The 24,426-nt window shown below is 49.2% G+C and overlaps 1 protein-coding gene across 3 annotated transcripts in view; it reads right to left on the reverse strand.

Annotated features, from left to right (window-relative positions):
* MPRIP (myosin phosphatase Rho interacting protein) overlaps positions 1 to 24,426 on the reverse strand; it is a 167,462-nt gene that overhangs the window by 5,424 nt on the left and 137,612 nt on the right. The window contains exons 14-23 of one of the 3 annotated variants that reach the window (XM_026650578.2): positions 22,640 to 23,231; positions 21,541 to 21,657; positions 14,134 to 18,012; positions 9,324 to 9,471; positions 8,459 to 8,576; positions 7,427 to 7,586; positions 6,889 to 6,999; positions 4,877 to 4,963; positions 3,972 to 4,134; positions 3,024 to 3,109 (exon numbers count right to left, since the gene is read on the reverse strand). In XM_026650578.2, the coding sequence (XP_026506363.1) occupies positions 3,024 to 3,109; positions 3,972 to 4,134; positions 4,877 to 4,963; positions 6,889 to 6,999; positions 7,427 to 7,586; positions 8,459 to 8,576; positions 9,324 to 9,471; positions 14,134 to 18,012; positions 21,541 to 21,657; positions 22,640 to 23,231 (5,461 nt within the window). Of the gene's footprint in view, positions 1 to 1,292; positions 1,359 to 3,023; positions 3,110 to 3,971; positions 4,135 to 4,876; positions 4,964 to 6,888; positions 7,000 to 7,426; positions 7,587 to 8,458; positions 8,577 to 9,323; positions 9,472 to 14,133; positions 18,013 to 21,540; positions 21,658 to 22,639; positions 23,232 to 24,426 lie in introns of all 3 variants that reach the window. The other 2 variants (XM_026650580.2, XM_026650579.2) reach the window with 2 other exon arrangements.

Genomic DNA, 24,426 nt, shown 5'->3' on the forward strand with positions numbered 1-24,426 from the left:
ATTCAGGTTTCAGAGTAGCAGCCGTGTGAGTCTGTATCTGCAAAAAGAACAGGAGTACTTGTGGCACCTTAGAGGCTAACGGAATTATTTAAATACATTCGTTAGTCTCTAAGGTGCCACAAGTACTCCTGTTCTTTATTCAAAATTCAGGATGGTCTCTACCTGACTATCAGAAAGTAGGTCAAATATTGAGCCTATTCAAATTAACAGAGTCCCTTTAAATTCCAACTTGAACCTTTGAATTCTCTCATCTCTTTATAGATCAAGACACCGGACTGCATGAGACTACACTGCCAAGAGTAGAAAGCCAAGCAAACCCCTCACTCAGTAAGGGAGTCTCTGAGATCACTTAGTGCAGAGTTCAGTTTGTAATAAGGACACCCTCATTCAAAATTTCCACCAACCCACAGAATTCCTTGATCAGCCTTTTCAAACCCTCTCCCCTTAACCCCATTGGAAACCAAGCCCGTTTCCTCCCAGGGAGTATCCCGCTCTCGGAGCCCTTGCCACTTTCCTGTTGCTGCTGGTTACCCAAGACATGCTAATTGGAACGGCCCCCTTTCTCATCAGCTGCCTCCTCCTCCCAGATGATCTTGGAAGCCACAAGGCAGTGTCTGTGATAGGACAGTTGTTAATGAGGTAATGAATTGTAGTATCACAACCACTGGGTAGCTGGAGCATGGCTGGGCAGCAGGAGGAAGAGGATGCTCCGCCAGGAGGAAACTCCTGTGCTCAGGTACAGATCATCTAAGGAAGCAGCAATGATGGGCATTGTAAACACAGGGCAGTGCTGTCTGTGCTGCCACCCCGGTGGGAGATTCAGGGTAGCTCCACTGGCCTCCTCCTTTCCGTCACTTCTAGCTGCTCTTCAGTGGTAAGGGAGAGTTCCTAGACTTCGCTCACCCCCAGCCCGACACTACTGAAACCGAGGTTCCCTTCTTCCTGCAAGGGCTGCATGTCGAAGTGAGTTTAGTGTGAGGCATGCACAGTCATTAAGCATGCACACTCGGTGTCCCACCCCCCCGACACAGCATGCCCAAGAGGTGCGCACACACTCCCAGTGACGGACCTCTGTGCCGGGGAGAGTGGGTGGGTGAGAAAGCCAAATTCCCCAGGGAAGAGCAAAACTGGTTGATTTCATTTTAGGATAATCTGCTCCCCCGCCCCGAAGATCAATTTCAAATCAATAATTAAGAGAAGGTTCTCGTTTGCCATGGAGGAGTGAGCAGGGCATGCAAAGTGGGCCGTCCCCTCGGGGAGCTGCATTGTTTGGTGGGTGCTGGTTTGGTTACCTACGTGACAGGGAACCTGGACTCTGGTTCATTTCAGTTATCCCATGAGACCTGCTCAATAACGGACTGTCAGAGGAAAAAGCAAAATAAAGAAGAAAAAAACAGAAACAGAAAACAAGAAGCACATAAATCCTAATTGCATCGATGGTTCCACAGCCCCAGCCCCTCCTCCCCCCCCTTAGCAGGACAAGGGGACAGCGTGCCCATCGGCACCGTCCACACTGCCCTCTGCCTCCCTCCCCCAAGCACACCAAATAAACACGGACACAGACACAGAGGGGATGACAAAATAAACAAACTGAGGGGAGGGGAAACGTCATCAGACCCTCAAGAGCCAGTTTGCAAACCAGCACCTCAGCTGCACCTTTCAATATGCACAGGCACTCCCTGCACTTATGAGAGGGGGATCTGTGCACATAAACCGGGCCTAGCGAGCACAAGCACCGGGTTTTGCATGTGCGAGCCTGAATGGTGTCCACACTGGGGGCACCTGTGCATTTGGTTCTAGCAGCTTAGTCACCACCGCAGGTTGAAATGGCAGCCTTGGAGAGCTTGGGCGGTGAGTTGGGAGAAGATGGAGCTAGAATGCTTGGCCTGGCTTCTCACTCCGTCTACAGCAGCCCAATATCAGCACGAGGTGCTCCGTATCACGGGTGAGGGGGGAGGCAGGCCTGGTCTATGCTGGGAGAGATCTTCTGTGTGATTGCCCCGTACACTCAGCCTAGGCTGGTTGGAGAAGTTCTCTTTTGCCTACATGGAGAGGATTAATGCCCTGAAGGGTGGAATCCCAACAGCTGGCAGGCCAAACCCTGGGGACATGTGACTGCAATAACTGGATTTGGGATATGCAACAAATACAGCATGGCCAGGCTTTAAAGCACTGAGAACCATTGGGCCATCAGCCCCAATCTCCCCAGGTAAAAGCAAATGTTAGGTAAGAACTAGCCCCGTTCCATGTACAGATCAAAGAGGCTGCAGTGAATTACACTGTATTATCTCCAAGGTACCCATCACGACAGTATCTAGGCGCGCTTACACCAGTTACTTCACCACCAAACCTCACCACAAAAATGGGGAGTAAGTGCCAGAGGGGATCCTCCTGGGAAATGCCTGAGAACCAGGGTCACCTCCCTCTCTTTTCCGATAGCAACTCCAGTAGCTATGCATGTCAGTGTCACACTGAGATTTCAGCAGCACAGGGCCTCCAGAAGAGGAAAGGGGACCAGCTCTGCAAAGAGACCACTCAGTGCAACAAGTCTCCACAGAGCACTGCAGGCTGGGAACTTGCTGCTTTATTCCACTGCATCACAGCAGAGTGGGGGGAAACCCCCACTGACTGAACAGGAATAAGGGGGAGAAGAGCATGGCTCCATCCCATAATACTCTGGGTAACTCAATTAACCCCATCATGACCACTCTCCTGCAATCGTGAGTGGGAGGGGGAGGAGGCTGACTTGCCACTACACCTGTGTAACTACTCTTCCAACGGCCTGGCTGGTATGAGGGTGACTATTCATTCAGCAACCGCTCTGGGCAGGGTGATACCTCCTTCCGGGACTACAGACTGATGCAAACACGAAGACCAGCAGTAAGGACGGGAAAATCCTCCTGCCTCATCCCCCTGCCAATCAGCCTCAGTTTCCTCTGTTCCTTGGGCAGTCTCCCCAGAAACCCCCACTAGAGCGCGGTGTGGGGCATTCACATCACCTGGGCAGAGAGAAACACACTCACCTTTGACCTGATATTCCTTAGTTGCCGGCTAACACTGGATCTGTCTTTCTTCAAGAAGTCAGGGTTGCTTTTTGATTTCATGATGTCTGGGGAGAGCAAAGGGAGCAGCGTGAGCTGCTGAGTCCTGACTCTGTCACAAGGGAGAGCAGAGGCTGGGGACACGTCGGCCAGCAGCAGGGCAATGCTGCCGTGGAGCGGTGCAGGCTCAGTCTGGGCAAAGGTTCCCAGGAGGTGACTCAGAAGAGGGCAGCCATGGCCCTACAGAGCCACAGGGACAGCACAAGTGAAGCATGGCCTCTCACTCAGTTACTGCATGAGGCAAGAGGCCCCAGGATGCAAAGCGACATCCCTGGGTGACTGGGGCATGGGTGGATTCCAAAGGCCCAGTGGAAGCTTCCCATCCCTAAGCTGGAAGGAGGAAGCGCCACTAAGGGCGAGAGGGGAGTTCAGGCTCCAGGGACATTCAATCCTTGGTTTCTGCAAGAGGATGGGGGACAGGGACAGTCTGGGACAGGAAAGAGGTTGCAATGAGGACACTTGCCTGTTATTAAGGAACTAGACGGAGATCCTGCTCCCCCCAACTCTGACAGGCCACCCAACAGCTAACTTCTAATCACTACCAACCTGGGCCACATTCCACCAGACCACCTGGAGGTGAACAGCTCCCAACCTCATGAACAATGTCCTGAGCCAGGCAGCCCACGCACAACCTGGGCCGTCTTCCTCCCTGGTGTTACTCCAGTAAATTAAAGTGGTGCGACAGGAGGGAGGAATACAGCCCCGTTTGTTTGAATCTCCCAGCATTCACCATGGATATACTGGAGCTCCTGCAGGACCCTACCATGCCCTGCTCTCGGCCCTCTAGGCTCCATCACACTAGAGCTGGTACCACCTGCTGCATGTGTTGGGGCACGGAACAAGGCTGCTCAGCACAGCAGAGGGACTGACCATATCCCGACACAGTGGTATTCTCGGGGGATTTCTCGCCCAGCGCTTCTGTGGCTGCCTTTAGCTGCTCTTTCAACCTGCTGATGTCGCAGTCTGCCTTGGCCTTCACGATGCTCAGCTCCGTGTAGATGTCTTTGTACTTGTCACTGGCGTATTTCTTATCCTGGGAAAGGACCAAGGAAAACCCGCAGGGTTGTCACAGAGTGAGATGGGGACACAGAACCAGAAAGTTTGTTTGCTTACTAGAGGGTGATGTGGCAACCCCCAGCAACACAGGAAACAGCATTCTGGGACAGATCCAGGAACTCCCAGCACTTCCACAGAGAGCTTCTTGGGGACAGCATGGGCAGAACTCAGATCATCCTGCTAAAAGCACACTTACTGCCAATCCACGTGTGCTAAAGGAGAGTTCCCTTTGGCTAACAGCTCTATAGGATCTAGGACACACAGCTGGGCAGCTCAGATTCCATTCAGTAGAGAGCAGTGCTACACACGCACATCAGCTAGTTTGTTACAGAATTTATTGTTTGTGGCTTTCTGTTTAAATCAGGAAAACGGCATGGAATTAAAATGCTGAGAACCTGCCTTGGCAAATTAACCACCCAGAGCAATTGTGATCGGCCCATTTGCAGGGTCTGTGTGTTTGACAAAAACATTTAAGGTAACATCTTTCCAGGAAGAGACCAAAGCGAATCCTGGTTTGATGCTACCAGATGCTTCATTTGCAGCACAGAGATGATAACCCACAACCAGTAAGTGGCTGTGTTAATTAAGGCAGATCAATGTTTAAATGCTGATTCGACTCTTAAAATAAGTTAGTTAACCCCCCTGAAAATGAGCAAACCCGTACAGGACAGAGGGCTCCCTATGTGCGTGTTCGGAGATGGCCCTGCCCCAGGCATTACCCGCAGTGCTGTCTGCAACTCATCCTTGAGGGAGCTGATCTCCTGCTTCAGGTACTGGATTTCTGATTCCTTGACCCGTAATAGGACCTGTAGGGAAAAAGGGACCAGGCATTTTCACTCAGTAACACGGACACACACACGAGACACAGCTTCAGGTGTAATGAGGAGCCCATTGAGCCTGGCCAGCTAATAACTGAGGGAGTAGGTCATAAGTAACACTCAGCATGGCTCTGTCAAGAACACATTGTGTCAAACCAACCTAGTAGTTTTCTTTGACAGTGTAACAAGCCTTGTGGATGGGGGGAAGTGGTAGATGTGGTATATCTTGACTTTAGTAAGGCTTTTGATACTGTCTCGCATGACCTTCTCATAAACAAACTAGGGAAATACAACCTTGATGGAGCTACTATAAGGGGGGTGCAAAACTGGTTGGAAAACTGTTCCCAAAGAGTAGTTATCAGTGGTTCATAGACAAGCTGAAAGGGCATAACGAGTGGAGTCCTGTGGGGATCAGTTCTGCGTCCAGTTCTATTCAATATCTTCATCAATGATTTAGATAATGGCATAGAGAGTACACTTATAAAGTTTGCGGATGATACCAAGATGGGAGGGATTGCAAGTGCTTTGGGGGATAGGATTAACATTCAAAATGATCTGGACAAACTGGAGAAATAATCTGAAGAAAATAGGATGAAATTCAATAAGGACAAATGCAAAGTACTCCACTTTGGAAGGAACAATCAGTTGCACACATACAAAATGGGAAATGACTGCCTAGGAAGGAGTACTGCAGGAAAGGATCTGGGGGTCATAGTGGACCATAAGCTAAATATGAGTCAACAGTGTAATGCTGTTGCAAAAAAAGCAAACATCACTCTGGGATGTATTAGCAGGAGTGTTGTAAGCAAAACACAAGTAGTAATTCTTTGGCTCTACTCTGCACTAATTAGGCCTCAGCTGGAGTATTGTGTCCAGTTCTGGGCGCCAGATTTCAGGAAAGATATAGACAAACTGGAGAAAGTTCAGAGAAAAGCAACAAAAATGATTAAAGGTCTAGAAAACATGACCTATGAGGAAAGATTGAAAAAATTGGGTTTGTTTCAGTCTGTAGAAAAGAAGACTGAGAGTGAACATATCAGTTGTCAAGTACATAAAAGGTTGTTACAAGGAGGAGGGAGAAAAATTGTTCTTAACCTCTGAGGACAGGACAAGAAGCAATGAGCTTAAATTGCAGCAAGGGCGGGTTAGGTTGGACTTTAGGAAGAACTTCCTAACTGTCAGGGTGGTTAAGCACTGGAATAAATTGATTAGAGAGATGTGGAATCTCCATCATTGGAGATTTTTAAGGGCAGGTTAGCAAAACACCCGTCAGGGATGGTCTAGATAATACTGAAGTCCTGCCTTGAGTGCTGGGGACTGGACTAGATGACCTCTCGAGGTCCCTTCCAGTCCTACAATCCTATGGTAGTTCAGACCAGACTGTTCTTTGGGGCGGTTCAAAGATGGTGCCCACTTGTGGAGAGAAAGCTGTGCCCAGGGTTTGCGCTGACAATGAGGTGCACTCGCACATGCTCACATCAACACATTTCACGTGCCTCTATCAAAACCCCAGCCCCAATGCATCATAAGCATTATCCCCACATTAGGGCTGGAAAATAGAGAGTAGAGGTTAGATGACGTTTCTAAGGCTAGCAGAGGAACCAGAGGAAGAAGTGGGATTAGAATCCAGGAGTTGTTGGCTCAGTCTCATTCTCAGACCACACCGTGTGTGGTTTTACCGTAATTCTGACCACCACTCCTCCCTCTTCCTAGCCCACTGACAGGCCATTTCCTTGTGAGCGCCTGGACACACTCATGAACCAGGCGGGAATCAGGGTCTACACTACAGGGTGCTCCTTGCCCATCTACAGCTGGGACCATCTGCAATCCCATTGGTCATCAGAGACCAGCTTCTCTGTGGCTACCTCCCTGTCCTCTCCAGCTGCTAGTAGCAAAGGGGGCAGGACACTTACCTCTAACTCATAGGCATCCTTGCCCTGCGTGAGAGGCGAGCCAGCAGCCTCTCCCCCTCCCTCCCCGGTCCGTAACCGTGTGATCTCCACAGCCAGGCGGTTATTCAGCTCCTGGGAAGAGGGGAGAGAGTCACTGAGTGAGCAGAGGGGATACAGGATTTCCCTAGCCAATGCTGTAGTGGGTTGTTTTGTCTCCAGTTGCCTTGCAAGGCTCCCTCTGTGGGGCTCCCCATGCATTCAGCCTCATCTGAGCTACACAGCATTGCATTGGGGACACAGCTGGAGGAATGCAGACACCGTGCAGGTCCTGGGGGCAGGGCTGGGAGAGCTCCCCTGCCTTTGGGCTGCCATGGTGTTAACATTGCTTTAATGTTATTACTTAGGGCCAGGACAGCAGAGCAGGCACCACCAGTGCAGATCAGCTGGCCGGCCTTGCCTCCAACTTCTCTTCCCATAGGAGAAGCCACCCACTGCCCCAGAAAATCCCACTGAAACCTGAGTGGCCAGGCAAGGAGCTCTGGGGCAGCTGGTGCCTCACCTGATTGTGTGCATTGAGCTCCTGGTTCTCTCGCTGGCACTGGCGGAGGGCCTGCCTCTCAGCCTCCAGGGCCTGGGCCAAATGAGCGTTCTCCAAGCACTTCTGGGAGTACTGCTCCGAAAGGACTTCCAGTTCCCGCTGGACCGACTGCAGCTCCTCCCTGCAGAGGGGCAAAGCCAAGAGACAGATGGGCTGGGGCCATGTCCACGGCTTTCCACCGATGAAGGGGGCACTTCACAGCCCAAGGTTAGCAGGACATCTGCTTGGGGGGGGTGAGGGAGACATTCTGCTTTTGGAAGAATCCCAGGTGGCCAACTATCCTCCTTTTCTCTTGAAACCCTTGCCCCTGCACCAGAAGGGACCTCTGGCACCTGCAATGGAGGCACTTCAACCTTTCAGGTACTTCCTTTGATCACTTAAAAATTTCTCTTTGGGCTGAAAGCTACCATGCTTGTTCTCAGCTTAGATGGAAAGAGTATGTGTGGGTGGACTGGGTTGAGCACAGATGTGTTATACATGGGCATAAAGCCTAGTAAAGCAGCTCACTTATTCCTCTAACTCCCCTACTAACACAGATTTGGTCCTCACTGAAGGCTAGTGCTTTTGCCTTGTGCAAACAGATTTGATTGAGCAGTAAAAAAAAGTTCCAGCGGCATGGAAAACACCACCATGCATCTGCACACTACGGTAACTATAACAAAGAGAATGCTGCAGATGCAGGTATCTGGAGACTGAAAATTTTAAGATTTCTGGGAGCCTACAACAGGGATGGCAGGGGCTGCAGGTTAAGATTGAGGAGCACTGGCAGAGAGGTGTGGAGGTCCGGGGCAGGGCACAGGTTAGGATGGAGGGGCACTGAGAAAAGCTTCCACATTACCTTCTATAGCAACAGGTCTAACTCTATCTGAATGCCTCACTTCCAAGAGGAGTAAAAATCTGTCCTGTGAGTCAAGCTAATGTAGAGCATTAGCAGCACATAGTGCGCGGGGGGGGGTGGAGGGGGAGGGGAGAGAGAGAGAGAGAGAAACCTACAAGTACTGCTTCCTGAGGGCCTCAATATCCGAGTTGACACTGCTGATCTGGGAGCGCTGGGTCTTCTCCAGCTCCCTCTCCAGCTCCTCGCGGTGGGCGTTCTTCATGGCTTCGATGGCTGCACAGGACAGAAAGAGGATTAATGCTCTGCAGGAGGAGATGCATTTATCACTTGGTCCAAAGGTTCCCCCCCGCCTTTCCCCAAAACGTGAGTCACCTTGGTCAGTCATTTTCCTGCTTCACAATCACTTTATTACGTGGCACTGGCCATAAAGCAGTGAAAGGGCTTCTGCAAATCTTGCTTTTTAATAAAGTTCAACAATTGCCTGATTCACAGTTTATTTCCTGAGTTATGGGACTCCGAATGCACAAGGCCTGGGCTCCGGCATTTTATATTCTCACGGGCACTGAAGAATGAAGTCACTGTGGAATCGGTAATAAATTAGCCCCAGCAATGAGTAATGCCTCCCTCAGATGGAGCGAAAAACTGACTGGGCTACATCATCGCCAAGGAGAGGAACATCAGAACAGGACAAGAGATGGGAGGTGGCTCTCCATCAATCCCCCCTCCCCCGCCCCATCAGCCCTTGCCCCTCACCCAACTGTGCCCCAGAGCCCTTGCACGCTCCCCCAATTATATTCCACGGCCCATGCTCCCTCCACCCACCCTGCTCTCCCACTGTCAGACTGGAGACTAGCCCTTGTGCTCTTCACTGATCATGCAGCACTTTCTGTCCACCCTGCCTTGCGCTGAGTGCTCCATCCACCCCTCCCCCCCCTTTCCTCATGCACACAGCTGAGGGGACCTTCTCCTCCCCTCAATGTCACACAGATCAGTGGCGCAAGTGCTCTGCTGGGCCCTTACCCGAGATGGTAGCGGCTGTTTCTTCCGCTAGCAGGCGATCTTTCTCCTCCCGCAGTTTCTCCAGTTCCCGCTGGTGCTGCCTCTGCAGATCCTCAATCTTCTTCTGATGCGTCTCTTCCATGGCCGCAAACCCACGTTCACATGTCGCCTGCAAAATGGAAGAGGAGCCGGAATTTACCTTCTTAACAAGGTCGGGAGTGACGCCCTCTCAGGCAAGGTGCCTGCAGTGAACACACACACTGCCCAATAGCCTGAGAGGGGAACACAACGCGGATCAGCCAACAGATGGACACACAGACAATGGATAAGTAAGCGCGTAGTAGGGGCTAGCCCTGCTCTAGCCATGGGGCAGGGACTGGCGAATCTAGGGGGTCTTTCCCATCTCTAACGCTATTAGGCAAGGAATGGCCCAACAGCTGGCCAAGGGGGGAAAATTCCATTTTCAAGATTGCTCCAAGGGCCTGATCCAAAGCCCACTGGAGTGAATGGAAAGACTAGCATGGACTTCAGTGGGGTTGGCATCAGGCCCTAAATGGGGGAAGGAAAATGTATTTAACAAGGATGCATCCCTACCGTCCCTTTGGTAGCTTTCTGTCTTCTACTACATCTACTTCCGGAGCCTTGCTCTCGCCTTTCAGGTCCTGCACCATCTCCCCTAGTCTGTGCTGGAGTTCATTCCCTCCTAGCCCCCACCTGGTTCCTCACACTCCCCTCGGACCCCTTCACCTCCTTTGTGCCACTCATTGTTCTCTGCACTTGGGACAACTTCACACGCCCAGAACAGCAGCCTCCAGCAAATCCACTGAACTCCAGGAATCTTTCCCACGTTCTCCCATCCCAAACTTCTGCTGCTCAGCCTGAGTGACCGCCTCTGCACGGGAGTAGCATGTGATGGCAAGCGCAAGGGAGTTCTGCAGGCCAAGATGCAGATGCATTGGAGGGGTGTGTAGGGGCCCAGGGCTGGAGTACCAGTTGGTATGCTGGGGAGCCATTAGCAGGGCCATGTGTGAGGTCCAGGACAATGGCTGCAGGGCCTGGTTGAGCTGCAGTGACAATGCTCTATTTCGGTGGGGAAAGGGATTACTGGCGAGTTTGCATAGGACGTAGCTGCACCATGATGGGCTCTTAACAGATTACCAGTTCCTCACTTTCAAAAGCAATTAAGTTTGCGCTTTCCAGGCTCTTTTCAAACCCCTAATCTCCAATGCAGGCTATAGAAGGAGCATGCAACCACCACTGAAATGCAGCCACCTCTGGGGTGGAATGTAGCTGTTTAACAGCAACACTGTATTATAGTTTAGGACAGCAGGGGAAGATGAACAAATACCACATTCAGTTGAAACTGTCTGAGGAATTCAGGGTGCTAGAATTAGTTACCAGAGTTGGAATTAGGCTGGGACAATGGGGCCATCTCTTGGGGAAAGTGCTATGGGGAGAGAAGCGGACAGCCCTGATCCTCAGCATCTCTACCCACCAGCTCCCACTGAGCACAGATGGCTGAGTCATGAGTTGCATGGCTCCTGCTTAGATTTTTCTTTATTTCATGAAGGTGCCATATTCCCCGTGCCAGGCCATCAGCTACAGAAGAAAATGTTTTCACCAGTACTTGGCTCCCGTGCAGGAGCCAGCCCTGTTTCCGCTCTCAGTAGGTCACTTCGGAGGCCCACCCTGGCTCAAAGATTTCCCTTCCACTTCAGAAGCCAGCCAGCGCCTCCTGGCACCCCACTTGGAAAGAGAGCTTTGAAAACGAATCAGAAGGGCAAAGCAACTGGGAATTACAGCTTCAGTTCTCCACGCAGCAACAAATGCGTTTGCCAGACCCATACTCCAGAAAACCAAGCAGGAGAGATTCCAGGAGCTTCAAAGTGCTTCGCGCTCCTGGATCAGATCCTGGGCAGGGCCTATGTGGACAAAGCTTGGTGATGAGAACTAGAAAACTCAGCTAGCGAGGTCAGAAACGTGCCTGTATTCAGGGCTGTGTTACAAACCTGACACAGAGCTAAACTAGCCAAATGGTCCCATCATACTTCATGAGCCTCTTGGCAAACCGGGGTGGAGTCACGGGTCAGATTCTCCTCCTATTTATGCCAGTTTGAGACAGCTACCCTGACTTCACTGGATTTCTTGAAGTTACACCAGTGTGTTTGGTGGGAGCCATGGAAACTTAACCATTTCAGTTAAGTTGGTGAGTTTGAGGTCAGAATGAACCCAAAGCAGAATTTAAGGGTTGTGAACTGACCCCCCTGAAACTTCTACCCCAAAAATCCAATCCTGCATTGCCAGTTTCTCTCTCTGCTCTATGCACTCAGATATACAGCCTGGGACATCAAAGTCTGTTTTATTGAATGACAGCACTGACTAGAGGAGGTAAACTTTAACCTGGATTGTCTTCAGTGGCTAACGTTTAATGCCTCCTGTATCAGTACAGCACCTGCTAAGCTTATCCTGTAGCATCAGCACTAGTTATGAGTCTAAGTACTCATGTAGGACTTAACCTGTGATTCCAGAGGTGAGAGTGTTACCCACTGAGCCCTACTGGTTCTTATTCTTAAGAGTCCCCTGTTCATCGTCTAATGCTATGTGATCAGTGTGAATTCTGGGTCTGGATTTGATTCTTTGGCTTGCTTTTTTACCCGGAGGCATTTTTCATTTTCTCAGCCTTGTTTCTTGCTAATAACCCAATGCCATAACCTATCTGGACTTGGTTGACTGAGTATCGGGTGAGGTAGCTTTTACTATGCTAGGATCCTTATCTACAGGCATAACGTAGGGAGGAAAAATGGCAAGTGCTTCTTAATAACATTGGTTGGTAGGTACAGTATTTAGTTTATTGTAAATGCATTGCTGTAAATCCGAGAAATTAGAGTATATGTATTAGTGAGGGTCGTAAAGTTCTCCAGAATATGCAAAGGAAAGGAGAAAACAAGTATTTTAATGCTATTTTAATGTGTGTATTAAAGAGTTTTGGAAAGTGTCTGGGTTAGCTTCCTAGTAACCGAGATTAATTTTATATTTTTGTTTCTGTCCCCTCAATTCATACAAGTAAGGGAGGGAGGGAAGGCAAGAGGGAGGGAGAGCTAGATATCTCTCTCTGTCCTTCCTCAGCACAGGTCTGCCAAAGGTTACTGCTCCATTGTTTTTCCATCTGGCAAACTGCAGGTTTCCAGCAGTCTCCAATAGGGAGAGTCACAATTTGAAAAGAGCTGAGGCAGTGAGGGCTAATGGCTGTTCGAGTCAGTTTGGAAGCAGCAAAAAGGCCACTGTGGGATGCATAATAAAGGGAATTGTGTATAAAGCAAGAACGCTCTTCCTCTTGGACCCTATTTGGAGAATGGCATGTTGCCCGAGGCACTGATTCCAAGGTCTTTTTAGTTTTCAAGGAGAGAGTAACTGTGATGGTGACTGGGCTGAGGGAGAGGTTGGGTAGGAGTTTAGGAAGTGATTTTCCTCTCTTAAAGAGTAACTGGAGTTTGGAGCGGTCTGTGGAAGTCATGGCAACAGATACCCTAGGACTTGTGTGTTTAAGAAATGCGGTTCCTGTCCTTCACACTCTGATCTATCCAGCACCCCCTGCCGAACGATGGGTTTGTCTCTCAGGAGACGGAAGAGGGACTTGGGTAGAGCTACCATTCTTCCCAGGTTAAAAGTTCTATGTATCCAGAAACTGGCATAAACGCTAGCCCCATCCCTTACTTCCAAGCCTTCCAGATTGCACCGTTAAACAATGCTGCTGCTGGACTCAGCTCTCATATCACTTTAAAATTCCTTTGCTGACTCTGGAGGATTATTGCTCCCTTGCAAGCACCTCTGTCTGACTTGCTTCTGCCCATGAACCCTGGGTCCTTGCTTGCAGTCTGGATTGGCTGACCTTGTGGTACCTAAGCTCCATCTTCAACCTGGAAATCAGCTCGAGCGCTGTTAGCAAGTCTCTATTTCACCGCTACAGAACCAGCTCCCCGCTGGAAATGGTCTCAAGTTCAAGCTGTAATGCGGGGTGCTGCTTTTATAGCCAGCCCTGAATGGTGGAGCATCCTGTGTAAATGCATTTTGTGGCCATTGCTCCTGTTCCTTCAAACTTTGTTTCTGCACCTACTTCCGGGCTCCAACGACTGTGCACTGTTTGTCACGTAAAAAACTGCAGGAAAAAACAGCAACGCTGGATTTCCCTGTTAGTCACATCGAGCCGAGATTAGTATTAATTTTTCGTCTATAAAACTTGTCCTCTTTTAACGAGCCAAATTCTCCCCTTCTCCCCCAAACATACGTTTTGAGAGCATACGTTTACATTTCGCATTAGGGCTCTGAAGGCAAGGGAGCTGGGCTGGGAGTTTGATCAGACCGGGAAAGAGAGCTCTGCAAAGCGGCTTTGCCCAGAACATATGACTCAGGCATGAGGAGAACACTGCAATGTTCGTGTTTGAGGAGGCTCGGTTGCAGCGTGACATTATTACAGCCATTTTGGACCCCGACTCTCACCAGCAGCCTCTGCCACCGTTCCCAATCAAATCATTCTCTCTCACTGTGCCTGAGCTTTTTTAAACAGCCAGGTACAAGGGACTGGAAGCGCTAAGCAATGCATTTAGAATGCATCCCAGCGCAGAGAAGGGAAACGTGGAGAAAACGAATGTGCATTGAGAGAGACTTTACAGGTCATTTAAATTGGTTTGGTTTCTCTTAACTGTCTTAGGTTTTATGGGGAGTGCTGTCCCTGCGTGGGGAACCATCTGTACTAGAAGGGCCTCCCAGCAAACTGGAACATTGCATTGATAGGAAGGAAGGGTTACGGGGTAAAATTAAATGTATTCAAAACCTTCAGGTTCTCAAAGTCTTTCTGGTATTTTTCCCTCAGTGCTGAAGCATTCCCCTCCACGTGCTTGTTCTCCAGCTCGTCCCTCATGGCATTCATCTGGGCCTCCAGCTCTTGAATGCGCTCTCTCAAACCATGCATGGAGTTTAACTCGCTCTCGGAGACCTGCATCCCACCCTCGGGCTGATCTGTTGCCCACTCATTCCCGTCACTGGTTTCAGACCCTTCAGAAGGCAAGGCTTCTGGGTGCTGCCTCTGGTAATTGTCTAGTGTTTCCTGTAAGCACTGCAGGTTCTGGTTGTAATGCTCCTGCAAAGTATGCAGTTCCTCATTGTGGATGATTTGCAGTTCCTTTATCTTGGCCTGGAACTTTTCCTCCAACATTTGCATTTGCTCAAGGTGATACGTCTCCATGTTTTGCTTATCTCGGACGATGGCATCAAGTTGATTTAGGCCCTCTGTTCTCTCTGCCTTCAGAGTGTCCTCCGTCCTATTCAACTGCTCAATCACATTTTGCATCTCCTCCTCATACCTGCCTTGTAACTCGCGTAAGTTTTTGCTGTGTTTGTGCTCTTCTTCTTCCAAGAGCCTCCGCTGATTGTCCAGCTGAGAGACTTTTGCCTTAAGGTCTACATTCTCTCTTTCAATGATGGCGATCATCTCAGCATATTCACTCTGCTGCTTTCGAAGCAAGTCTTCATACTCCTCACGAAGGGCGGACACGGTCTTTACGCGCTCTTGACACAGAGCATCCATGTTTTGCAAGGACTCTTTGTAAAACTTTAGCTCCCTTTCATACTCGAGTCTAACTTTGAAAGCCCCATAACAAACCTGAGCCTGGATAATTGCATCTTGAACTAACAATGATGAATAGCGCTCAAGATCTCCCATGCATGTATGATATGAAAGACTTTGAGAAATTTTTAGGAGCTTCTGGCAATCGCGTATGGCTTCCTCAGGGGACAAGGATAGTAAGGCAACAGATATTTCTTTAAGAACATTTGCTTTTTCTTTTAGTTGTTGGGCAAGGTCTTCTTGAATGGCAACAAGAGCTTCACTACTGTGGTCTGGCAAACCATGGGCCTGCATCATCTTGGCTGAATCTTGACATGGCATCACCTTGAGGTGGCTCCTATCCCAAGAGGTTTGGGTTCTTTCTGAAGCATCCTTTTGGATTTCAAGTGCTTCACAAATTTGATGCATAACCCTGTCAAATTCAGAGGTCCTGTATGCTTTGATGATTTCCTCCAACATGCATTTATGTTGCTGGAGAGCTGTTTTGGTATCGTGGAGGTCTTCTTCAATTGTTTTTAACCTCTGATGAAAAGACTCTCGCATCTTCTGTGCAACAAAACCAAGTTCTGCCCTGATCAACGTAGCATCAGCTACTGTTTGGACAAGGCATTGGGGAAAACTAAAACTAACTGCTTCTGTTTTGCTTTCTACCGCCTCTTCTCTGGTGCCTAAGTGCTTTCTCAATTCTTCCACCTGGCTCCAAAATTCACCTTCCAGTAGCAGCTTCTTAGATAAGATGTTGGCCAAGGCAACTGCTGTGTGTGACACATTTGCCGGCTCTAAAAAAACCACCTCAGCTGTCCCATGAATCTCTCTGAGAATCTGGGAAATCTCTGAGCTTGCATTTTTCAAAGATTCTGCTATTTGGTTGATCAGGGAGGCTTCAAATGCTATCCTCTCAGAAAGCAATCTTAACTGGTCTCCATCAGACATTTCAACTTGCTGCTGCTGGGAAATGAGTTTCTGTTCCTCCAGCAAACTCTCTTCTGCAGGTGGAGTTTGAGCCACACAGCTTTTGCTCTGCTGATAATCAGAGGAGATGGGTGTCCCTTGCAAGACCTGGACTGCATTTAACAAGGTGGTTTCCATGCTGGACAGAGTGGTAAGAAACAAATCTCTCTCTTTCTCCTTGTCAGATTTGGGTAAAGCCCTTAGCTGTTCTCTGCATTTTTCTAAACAGATCAGGGTTTGATCATTTTTCACTTGGAAGTCTCCCAGCTCATTGACATGATTTTTTATCATTCTGAACTTTTCCTGTCTCTCGTTTTCCAGCTGTGAAACCAGAGCACCAACTTCGGATAAGCTAGCTTGGAGCTGTTCCCTAAGCTGGGACTCTGTGCTGGCCCACTGATGGTGGAGGGCTATCAGGGTTTCCTGGTTATGGCCTTGCTGGCTTTCAAGCTTCATGGACACATCTTTGAGCTTTTCCTCCGTGATGTAAAGTTTGGTTTCCAGGGAATGGATGATTGAGAGATAAGTCTCAGAGTCACTGGTTCCTGAGGCTGGGTAACCAAGAACTGGTTCTGATGACATGCTTTCCTCAGACAGTGATCTGTCCTGGCTTGTGTCTGAAGACGTGCTACTAGTCCAATTTTTCTCCGACCCATCTGAATGGATGTATTTTTGACACTGGATGTTTGAGAAGCGGATTCTTTGCCTTTTGGCACCTAGGGTTCCTATATCAGGCTTCGCTAAGGCTTTCTGCTGTGGCTCTCTGTCTTGAAGCTCTGTAGTCTTCAACAGAGACCTAAGTTCTTCGGCATTCAACATGGTATGCTCACCAGCCTGTCTCTGGCTGGTCTCAGGACGTTCAGCATCCTCCTCCTTTAGTGCATAATTCAAACCTGTAAGCCCCTCAGGAGCTGGCATGTCTGGAATGTGACTTTCATCAGCCTCAATGCAGAAGTCCTCTCTCTCTTTAGCACATGGTACTGAGTCCACATTAGCTAACTTCTTTAAAACCTCTTCTTTGGCCTGTAGCCTTACTTCTGTTTCCTCTAAACTGGTGCCCAAAGCTGCCATTTTAACCAAAGCCTCATTGAGATCTTGATCTTTCTTTTCAACAATTCTCAAGTGCATTTCCTTAACGTGTCTCAGCTCGTCCTCTTTTTCTTCCAGCACCTTCTGCACGCTCTGGAACTGATCTGATACTTTCTCGTACAATTGCTCCAGCTGGTCATAGTTGGTCTCCTCCATTTTCAACTTTGCTTGCAGCTTGGCAACTTCATTATCTGACTCTTCAACCTGATTCATCAGCTCTTGGAACCTACATTTGATCTGATCTCTCTCCCCTTCAAGTTCCTTGATGTCCTCAGCAAGTTTCTGGATGCTGGCCTCCTTCATCTCCAGTTGCTCCTCTAGCTGGTGGACAATCTCGCTGCCTTCAAATTTTGCGTTCAGTTTCTCTTTCTGAAGAATTTCCATCTGCTGCTCGTTGTTTTGAAGCTGATTCTCGTACTCGCTGGCCTTATCCTCCACCTCCTTCAGACTCTGTATTAAAACCTGCTTTTCCTTCTCACAGCTTTCCAACAAAGCCTCATAATTCTTCTGCAACTTCTCCTCCATTAGGATCCGAGCCTGTTCACTAGCGTTCAGCTGCCTGCTCAGGTCTGCAATCCTGTCCTGGAGCCGCTGCACTTCTTTCTGGTGGTCCCTTTGCAATGCCTGTTGCATTTCAAGATCCCTCAGCTCCTGTGTCTTTTCCAGCAGCAGCGCCTCTGCATTCTTTAGCTTTTGCTCACTGGCTTTTAACTGGGAGCTCAGAGTGGTCTCGCTGTGCTGCCACTCCTCCAGCTGCTCTTTGGCTTTCTCCTTCTCACTCTTCAAGTCACTCTTCAGCTTGGCCAGAGTTTGCTCTTTGATGGATAGCTCAGCTGCAGCATTACTGAGCCTTGCCTGAAGGCTCTGAATCTCGGCTTCATGGTGCCGGATCACATCCTTTGCCTCACCATAGCTACGTTTCAGTGACTGGATCTGCTGATTGATTAGCTCCTGACGCTGGCACTGGGCTTCCAGCTCACTTTGGAGGTCTTGATTGACTTTATGGAGCCTCTGCCAGGCACCCGATGGTGAGGCTGCCACCTCGGTCTTAAAAAAATTGATTAAATACTAGATTAGTACCACTTGGGTCCCAGTTCTGAGTGTCACACCTCTGGCCAGGTCTGGCCATGGGAAAGCTCCTTGGATTGTTTTGGCTGCTACCCATATGCTCCCATTTTGGAAGGTTTCTGTTCTTGGCACAATTTTTTTTAAGGGGGCAATAGCTGCTTCTGATTAACAGAAAATACAGATGGTAACACTGAAACATCTCTAAGGTAACAGTCTATGAGAAGCAAGTCAAACAAAACCAAAACAATGGAAAAGGAAACACTAGTAAATAAAACAGAGACAAAAGACTGGAAGGGCGTGAGGACGAGAGGGAGGGAAGGGAACAGGTTGGGGAGAGAGGAGCTGCTCAATTTGGAGTGTTTGTTGGTTTAGTTTGTTGTGAAACAAAAAGTGCACAATTCCAGGTAACAAAGTCCTTCAGAACAAAAACAATAACAGGAAGTGAGGTTGAAAGTAAATGACATCACTTCCTGCCAAGCCACAGGAAGAGGAGATGGCTGCCATAGTGATGTCATTTCTATAATGGCTAAACAGGCTTCTTCATCTGGCTGCTCCTCTTTTTTAAAAAATATTATTACTACATCTTAAGAGTGGGGAGGATCTAATCTCTCTACCTGTAAAAAAAGACAAGTGAAAGGGAAAAACAGGTACGATGAGAACGTAAAATAAAACAAACCTTTGTGAGATTCAAACCAAAGCAGTGTAGCATGCAAAGAGAAAACTCACAAAGAGAGTCATGCATAAGTCGACAGAAATTATATATCTTTAAAAGAAATACACAAACAGGAAGAGGCAAGAGAAGCACAGCGTTAAGCCTATGAATTTGGCCTGCCTTGCTGTACTCTGTTTGCTGGTAGGGAAAGCCCACAGATGTGACACTCAGTTATGTTACTTTAAAGTCATGCTTAACACCAAAAACATGCAAGAATATCCACCCAGGACAGGTTAGTAAAGTGACCCCCTCCCTCACCAGAGCTGGAAGACATTCCAGGTATCTAAAAGAGAAAGAGTGAGCGCTAGCGCTTTACCACCAGTTAGAATTCGAAGGGTTCAAGATATTTCAGTTGTGATTAAACTTAACAGCAAGAAATGTCAGAGGGGTTACAAGAGCTCAAAAAGGGCTTCAGTGCACGGTGCATGCGTCAGTACCAGTTCTTGTTCAACAGCTTTGTTATTATTAAGAAATGTGCAGAGAGTTTGATGCCAGTCTAGAGCCATCAGTATTAATGCCCATGAAAGGTATCTGTAAAAGGATAAGGACGGGGGGTGGGCAAGACCTTAAAAAATTCAGAAGCTCCGTTCAGGTAAGTACCCTAAAGTTTATCCAGACTTTGTGGGTCTGCAGAGTAGCGCTGGAACGCTCCGAGATTCATAAATTCCAAGGCCAGAAGGGACTACATCTGACCTCCTGTACATCACAGGCTGGAGAACGTCTCTAATATAATTCCAGAGCATAACTAAGAAAAACATCCAATCTTGATTTTACAATTGCCAGTGATGGAGCACCTACCACGACCCTTGGTAAATTGTTCCGATGGTTAACAGGGAACAGGATCCCCCTCTCAGATACTAATGGTTTCTTGCTGGACTAGAAAGACTCAATTCTCACATGGAATTTTGGCTCTGTTGCTTCCTACCGGAATTAGAAAATGCAAAGGCAGCCATCAAAGGCGGGGCGGGGGAAGAAAGATATTCTCAGACTCTCAACAAGATTCAATTTAGTTTTAGATGAGAGAGTGGGTTGGTTGGTATTGCGTTAGAGCTGATTTGTGCCCACCTACTAGGGACTTTGATTCTCGCTCTTATTCCTAACTTCAAAGGCACTAAGGCCAACTCAGAATGTCAAGCGTGGTGGAATAGGTTTTGGTAGCCAATTTTGTGCTGGTCTACGATTTGCTGGGCTTCAGTTTAAGGGAGGTAGGATGCCTTCACTCTAGGGAAGCCGCAGTTGGTCTGTTGTTGGGGAAATGTGGGATCCTGCCCAGAGCCTGTAGCCAACATGAGTTGCTGCCATAACAGAAGATCAAACACAGTCTAAGAACAGGAAGCTACAGCTGCAGATCATGAAGTGGCAAGTCCAATGAACATTTGGAAATTTGCTAATAAACACAGGAATTGTCTAGCTTTCTTCTCCCCTCCCCATGGGTCGGCCCATCCAAGACCTTTATCCCTCTCCACCCTCACAAGCCCTTTTTCTTGCCAGCTATTCTTCCAATTTAAGGGGGCTAGTTAGGTAGAGCTCCCAAGTCTGGCAGAGAACTGGCAGCAGCATGTTAAGAGAAGCTCTTCCCTCTTGGAAGCTTAGGGTGCTTCCTCTGCAGCACAGCTGGCTACTTTGCTAGGCCCATTTAGTTTTCCTCCTGGAAGGATCTCGGCTCTCCTTTCAGAACCTAGGGAATTCCTCCCTCCTCAGAGAGCCAAGACTGCGACTCCATCCTTCTGGACAAACACTGCACAGGAGGCTCCGTGCAGCTTGGATTGTAAGCTCCTGGGGCAGGGACTGTATCTTCCTAGATGTTCATACAGCATGGGCCCTTGTTCCTGACTGGGGCCTCTCAGCCTTCCCACAATACAAATACTAACGGATCAATCCTCCTTCTCCAGAGGGGTGACTGACTGAGCGCACATGGTGCTTCTTGCCTCCCTTGGGTGAAGCATGCTACCTCCCCAGTGCTTCCAGCCCAGGAAGTGGGCACAGCCTTGGATGCCAAACCCAGCCCCTCCACCCCTCCCGCCCCCACCATGTGGCAACGTAGAGCACAGCCACTAGCCACCTTGTTCCACAGCAGGTAAAAGTCAGCAGCTAAAATTCTACCTAGATCACAGAACATGAATGAATTCTTGCTGAGCCAGCCTGCTACAGCTCCATAAGCTTTGCCCCTCCTTTTGAGGCACTGCTGGAGACTTCTTTGGCTGTATCTAAGAGCCTATAAGAGAGTGGGGAGGAAGAGAGTAGCTGCTCCTCTCTCCTTTCCTAACCACTCCAAAACACAATTCCAGGCCTGGTTCAGAGCCACCAGCCTTTAATACAGCCAAAAGCCACTACAGAGGTCCATTAGAAAGGCCATGTGGCCAGAGCAGAATTCACAGCCCTGAATGCATAGAAAAGGAGACGGGGGTGCGCGCACGCATCGACACTGACATCAAAGTGAACTTTGTCAAGGTTGTTTCCACTATGCATCTGGGGCTCATTTTCCTTTAGTGAAACCTTGCTGGCCATCGTATCTTCTGTCTCTACACAGATATGGGTACCCTAGGGGGATGAGTTCCTCTCCACCAGAACCCAGACCATTGGAACAGAAAAGGAATTATTAAAGAAATGCTCTTTATGAAGCCGGGAAAGGACGATGGCAGCTTTTAAGAGAGGCCAAAATCTTTTGGGGCACAATAGGTTTTGCACATTTCTGCTCCACGCTGGACGCACTCATGAGCACCCTGGACTGAAGCCCAACAAGTTCATTTGCAGGTGCAGCGAACGATGGAGATTTCTCTCTCTCACTCTCCTACCTGCAACACGTAGCCTTCCCTGGCACTCTGCTCCCGGCCCAGTGCCACCTTCAGTTGGCCCTGCAGGACCCGGTTCTGCTCGAGGAGGTCTGATGCCTCCTTCTGGCTCTGCTCCAACTGTTGGAAATGGACAAAGACAGAACCCAAAGGGTTGGTTGAGGAAGCACGGGAGGAAGCGGTTCAAAAGCACTTAGCATGGAGCGAACTCCTCTCTTCCTGCCGAGATTGGGGCTTTATTTCATTTGACAACACCCCACTCGCTCAAACCAAACACAGAAAACCCCAACGTTGTGCATTTGTTTAATTTGTGAAGCTCACTGAAATGAGGGACTAAGAGCACTGGCAGGAGCCAGGCATAATCCAGGTGAGCTCTCCTTCCCCCGACCACAGCTCATTTCTGACAGCTCTGCTAATGCACCTTAATTCTGACCTGCAGCAACTAACCCATGTTATGCCAGACTTGAGCCTCTTCCAAGTGAGTTGAGCTTCCGGGATAGCTCCTTTCCCAGCTCATTTATGACATCAACTTTCTTTTTAGTTTCCAACAACACGAGATTGCTCATTGTCCGTGACAGATAAGCAGAACCAGCTTTGTACACTTACAAGGTGTGCAGGTTGGCTGAGCTGTTGTGTGCACGTGCACACACAAAATCACACTCTCAATTACAGGTTCAGTAGTTGAAGCCAGATTTCAAACAGCATTAATATACTTGATTTGCTCAGGTCACAGTGGAAGGCTTGTTAATAAACAACCACTACAGCCTCTGGTCTGGCTTGACTAGAAAAAGATGCCAAAGGATCCCCATTGCAATAACTGTCCTTCCAGGAGATGCAGACACAACAAAAAGACAATCAAATCGGAAGAGAATGGGAAATGCCAGGGGCATGGGCCTGGTCCCCGTATTTCCCCAAAGGGGCCCTATTGTGTCCACTTATCCCCTTTGCTCTTAATGCAGCAATAAATCCACCCCGTGACTGAACCGTCCAGCTATGACCCACTCTGGTGTAACATGAAGGCCCATTACCACACAGGCTACGGCAGCTCAAGGAGCCCCTTGGAGCCAAAGCCCTGGCTTGCTCCCTACTCCTCTCATTTTACCTCCTTCTCCAGCAGTGAGGTTAGCTGCTGCTTGTGGATCCCGTCGTCTCTGTCGTCCGGTTGGGCCACGTGCAGGGGCATGATGGGGATTTGCTTCTCCTCCCGTAGAGGGGTCGTCTCCACCTGGTGCCATCGCTGCTCGATCTCCACATGAACGTTCTGTGGCTTCACCTCCCCTGTGATGGGCAGGCCTGGGATCCTGTCCACGTCCATCCTCAACACGTCCTCTGGGCCTGCCCCATCAACAGCATCGATCATCTCAAAGCGCTTGCGCCTCTCCTCTCTCCGCCGAGCACGCTCCCGTTCGAGCTCCCCGGGGTCTGCGTCCGGAGCGCTGGGTTCCCTGGGGAAGGCCGTAGAGCTGCTCTTTGAGGGCTCTGCAGCAGAGGCTCTCTCCTGCGCCAAGGCTTGCTGAATGGGGCGGAACTCAGCCCAGTCAAAGGTTTTGGAGCGCCCCTCTCGCCTGCGCTCCCGGGCACGGCTCCGCTTCTGCTCAGGATCCATCTCAGCTTGGTCCGAGTCCTGCTTCTCACTTGGCTTTGGACAGGTCTCAAAGGAAGAGCTGGTTTTGCTTTTCTCTTCTGGCAAGGAGCTGTTAGGACAGAGGAGGAAAGAAAACATCCCTCAGCCCACTACAGAGATGCAGCCCACGATCACACTTGTGCCCAAAGAGCCACTGCCACAGAGACAGGATCAAAGCCCATTGAAATGCCATGTGCGTTCCTGGGCATCCCTCTCCCATCATCATTGAAGCTCCTCATGGTATCGCGACTTCGGCCAGGAGCTACTGCTCTCCTTTCCCCTCAAACTCTGTGTATGAATTTAGTGCTGATGGAAGGTGCCAGCTGGCAGCCCAAGGACGCAAAGCCCTTTAGCTTATCAACAGAGCGGGGCAGCATAGGTAGCAGTGCAAACTTCCCCACACTGTCCCCTTGCCACTGTGCCTCAGCGTTGGCTTGGGAGGCCCACTCCTCCTTCAAACACACCCTGCTAGCAATGAGAGGCGTTCTCTCGGGACTTGGCCTTCTCTGCTGAGACCACCACCAAAGGGGTCTATGGCAGTTCTGGGATGTGGGCACTTGTCCACTAGGAACAGGGCTGAGGCCAACCAGCAGCCCTCAAGTGCTAACTTTATAATCATTAACACCATGGGTAGGCTTTGAACAGTACATCCCTTCTGAGCCATCCAGTCCTCACCCCATCGCCCCGTGAAGCCCTCTTTCTAACCATCATGATCCTTCCACCCAATTCATTTAATGAGGCCACAGTCATGTGTTCATTGCAATATTGCAACCGGTCACTACCACAATGATTCTGGGATGTAGCTTCAAAAAGGCACGGAGAAGGAGGCTGAGGTTCAGCAGTGACGGAAGAGGAAGCACAGGGAAGCACATGACCATCTGGGAGGGGTTTGGCAACACCTTTACGGTTTTTCCGAGCTTGGCAAAGGCTCACCCAGGAACTTCTCCATGCCACTCTCTGTACTGAAAACACAGGCCCCTGGAATTGTGATCAACACTGTAGTCCTGGACTTGGAGACCATGTGCTCTTATGCTTCCCCCGCTGGGCCAGCAGCAGCACAAGCGCTGTGCACGCTACTGCAAATGTCACTGATGATGCCGAATGCTCAAACAAGAAAGTAAATCAAAGGAAGCAATGGCCCTCTAGTGCTGAGTTAGAGGGGAGTGGGATGGGGGAAGATGTATACTTGTCAAGCAGGAAAGGGTAAAGTTAGTAGGGAAAGGAAATGTATGTCCAAGCTTCTAAAGACAACCTATAATAAAGTC

Source organism: Terrapene carolina, unplaced genomic scaffold (genome assembly GCF_002925995.2).
Source record: "Terrapene carolina triunguis isolate 2854851 unplaced genomic scaffold, T_m_triunguis-2.0 Scaffold93, whole genome shotgun sequence".
Classification (NCBI taxonomy): Eukaryota; Metazoa; Chordata; order Testudines; family Emydidae; genus Terrapene; species Terrapene triunguis.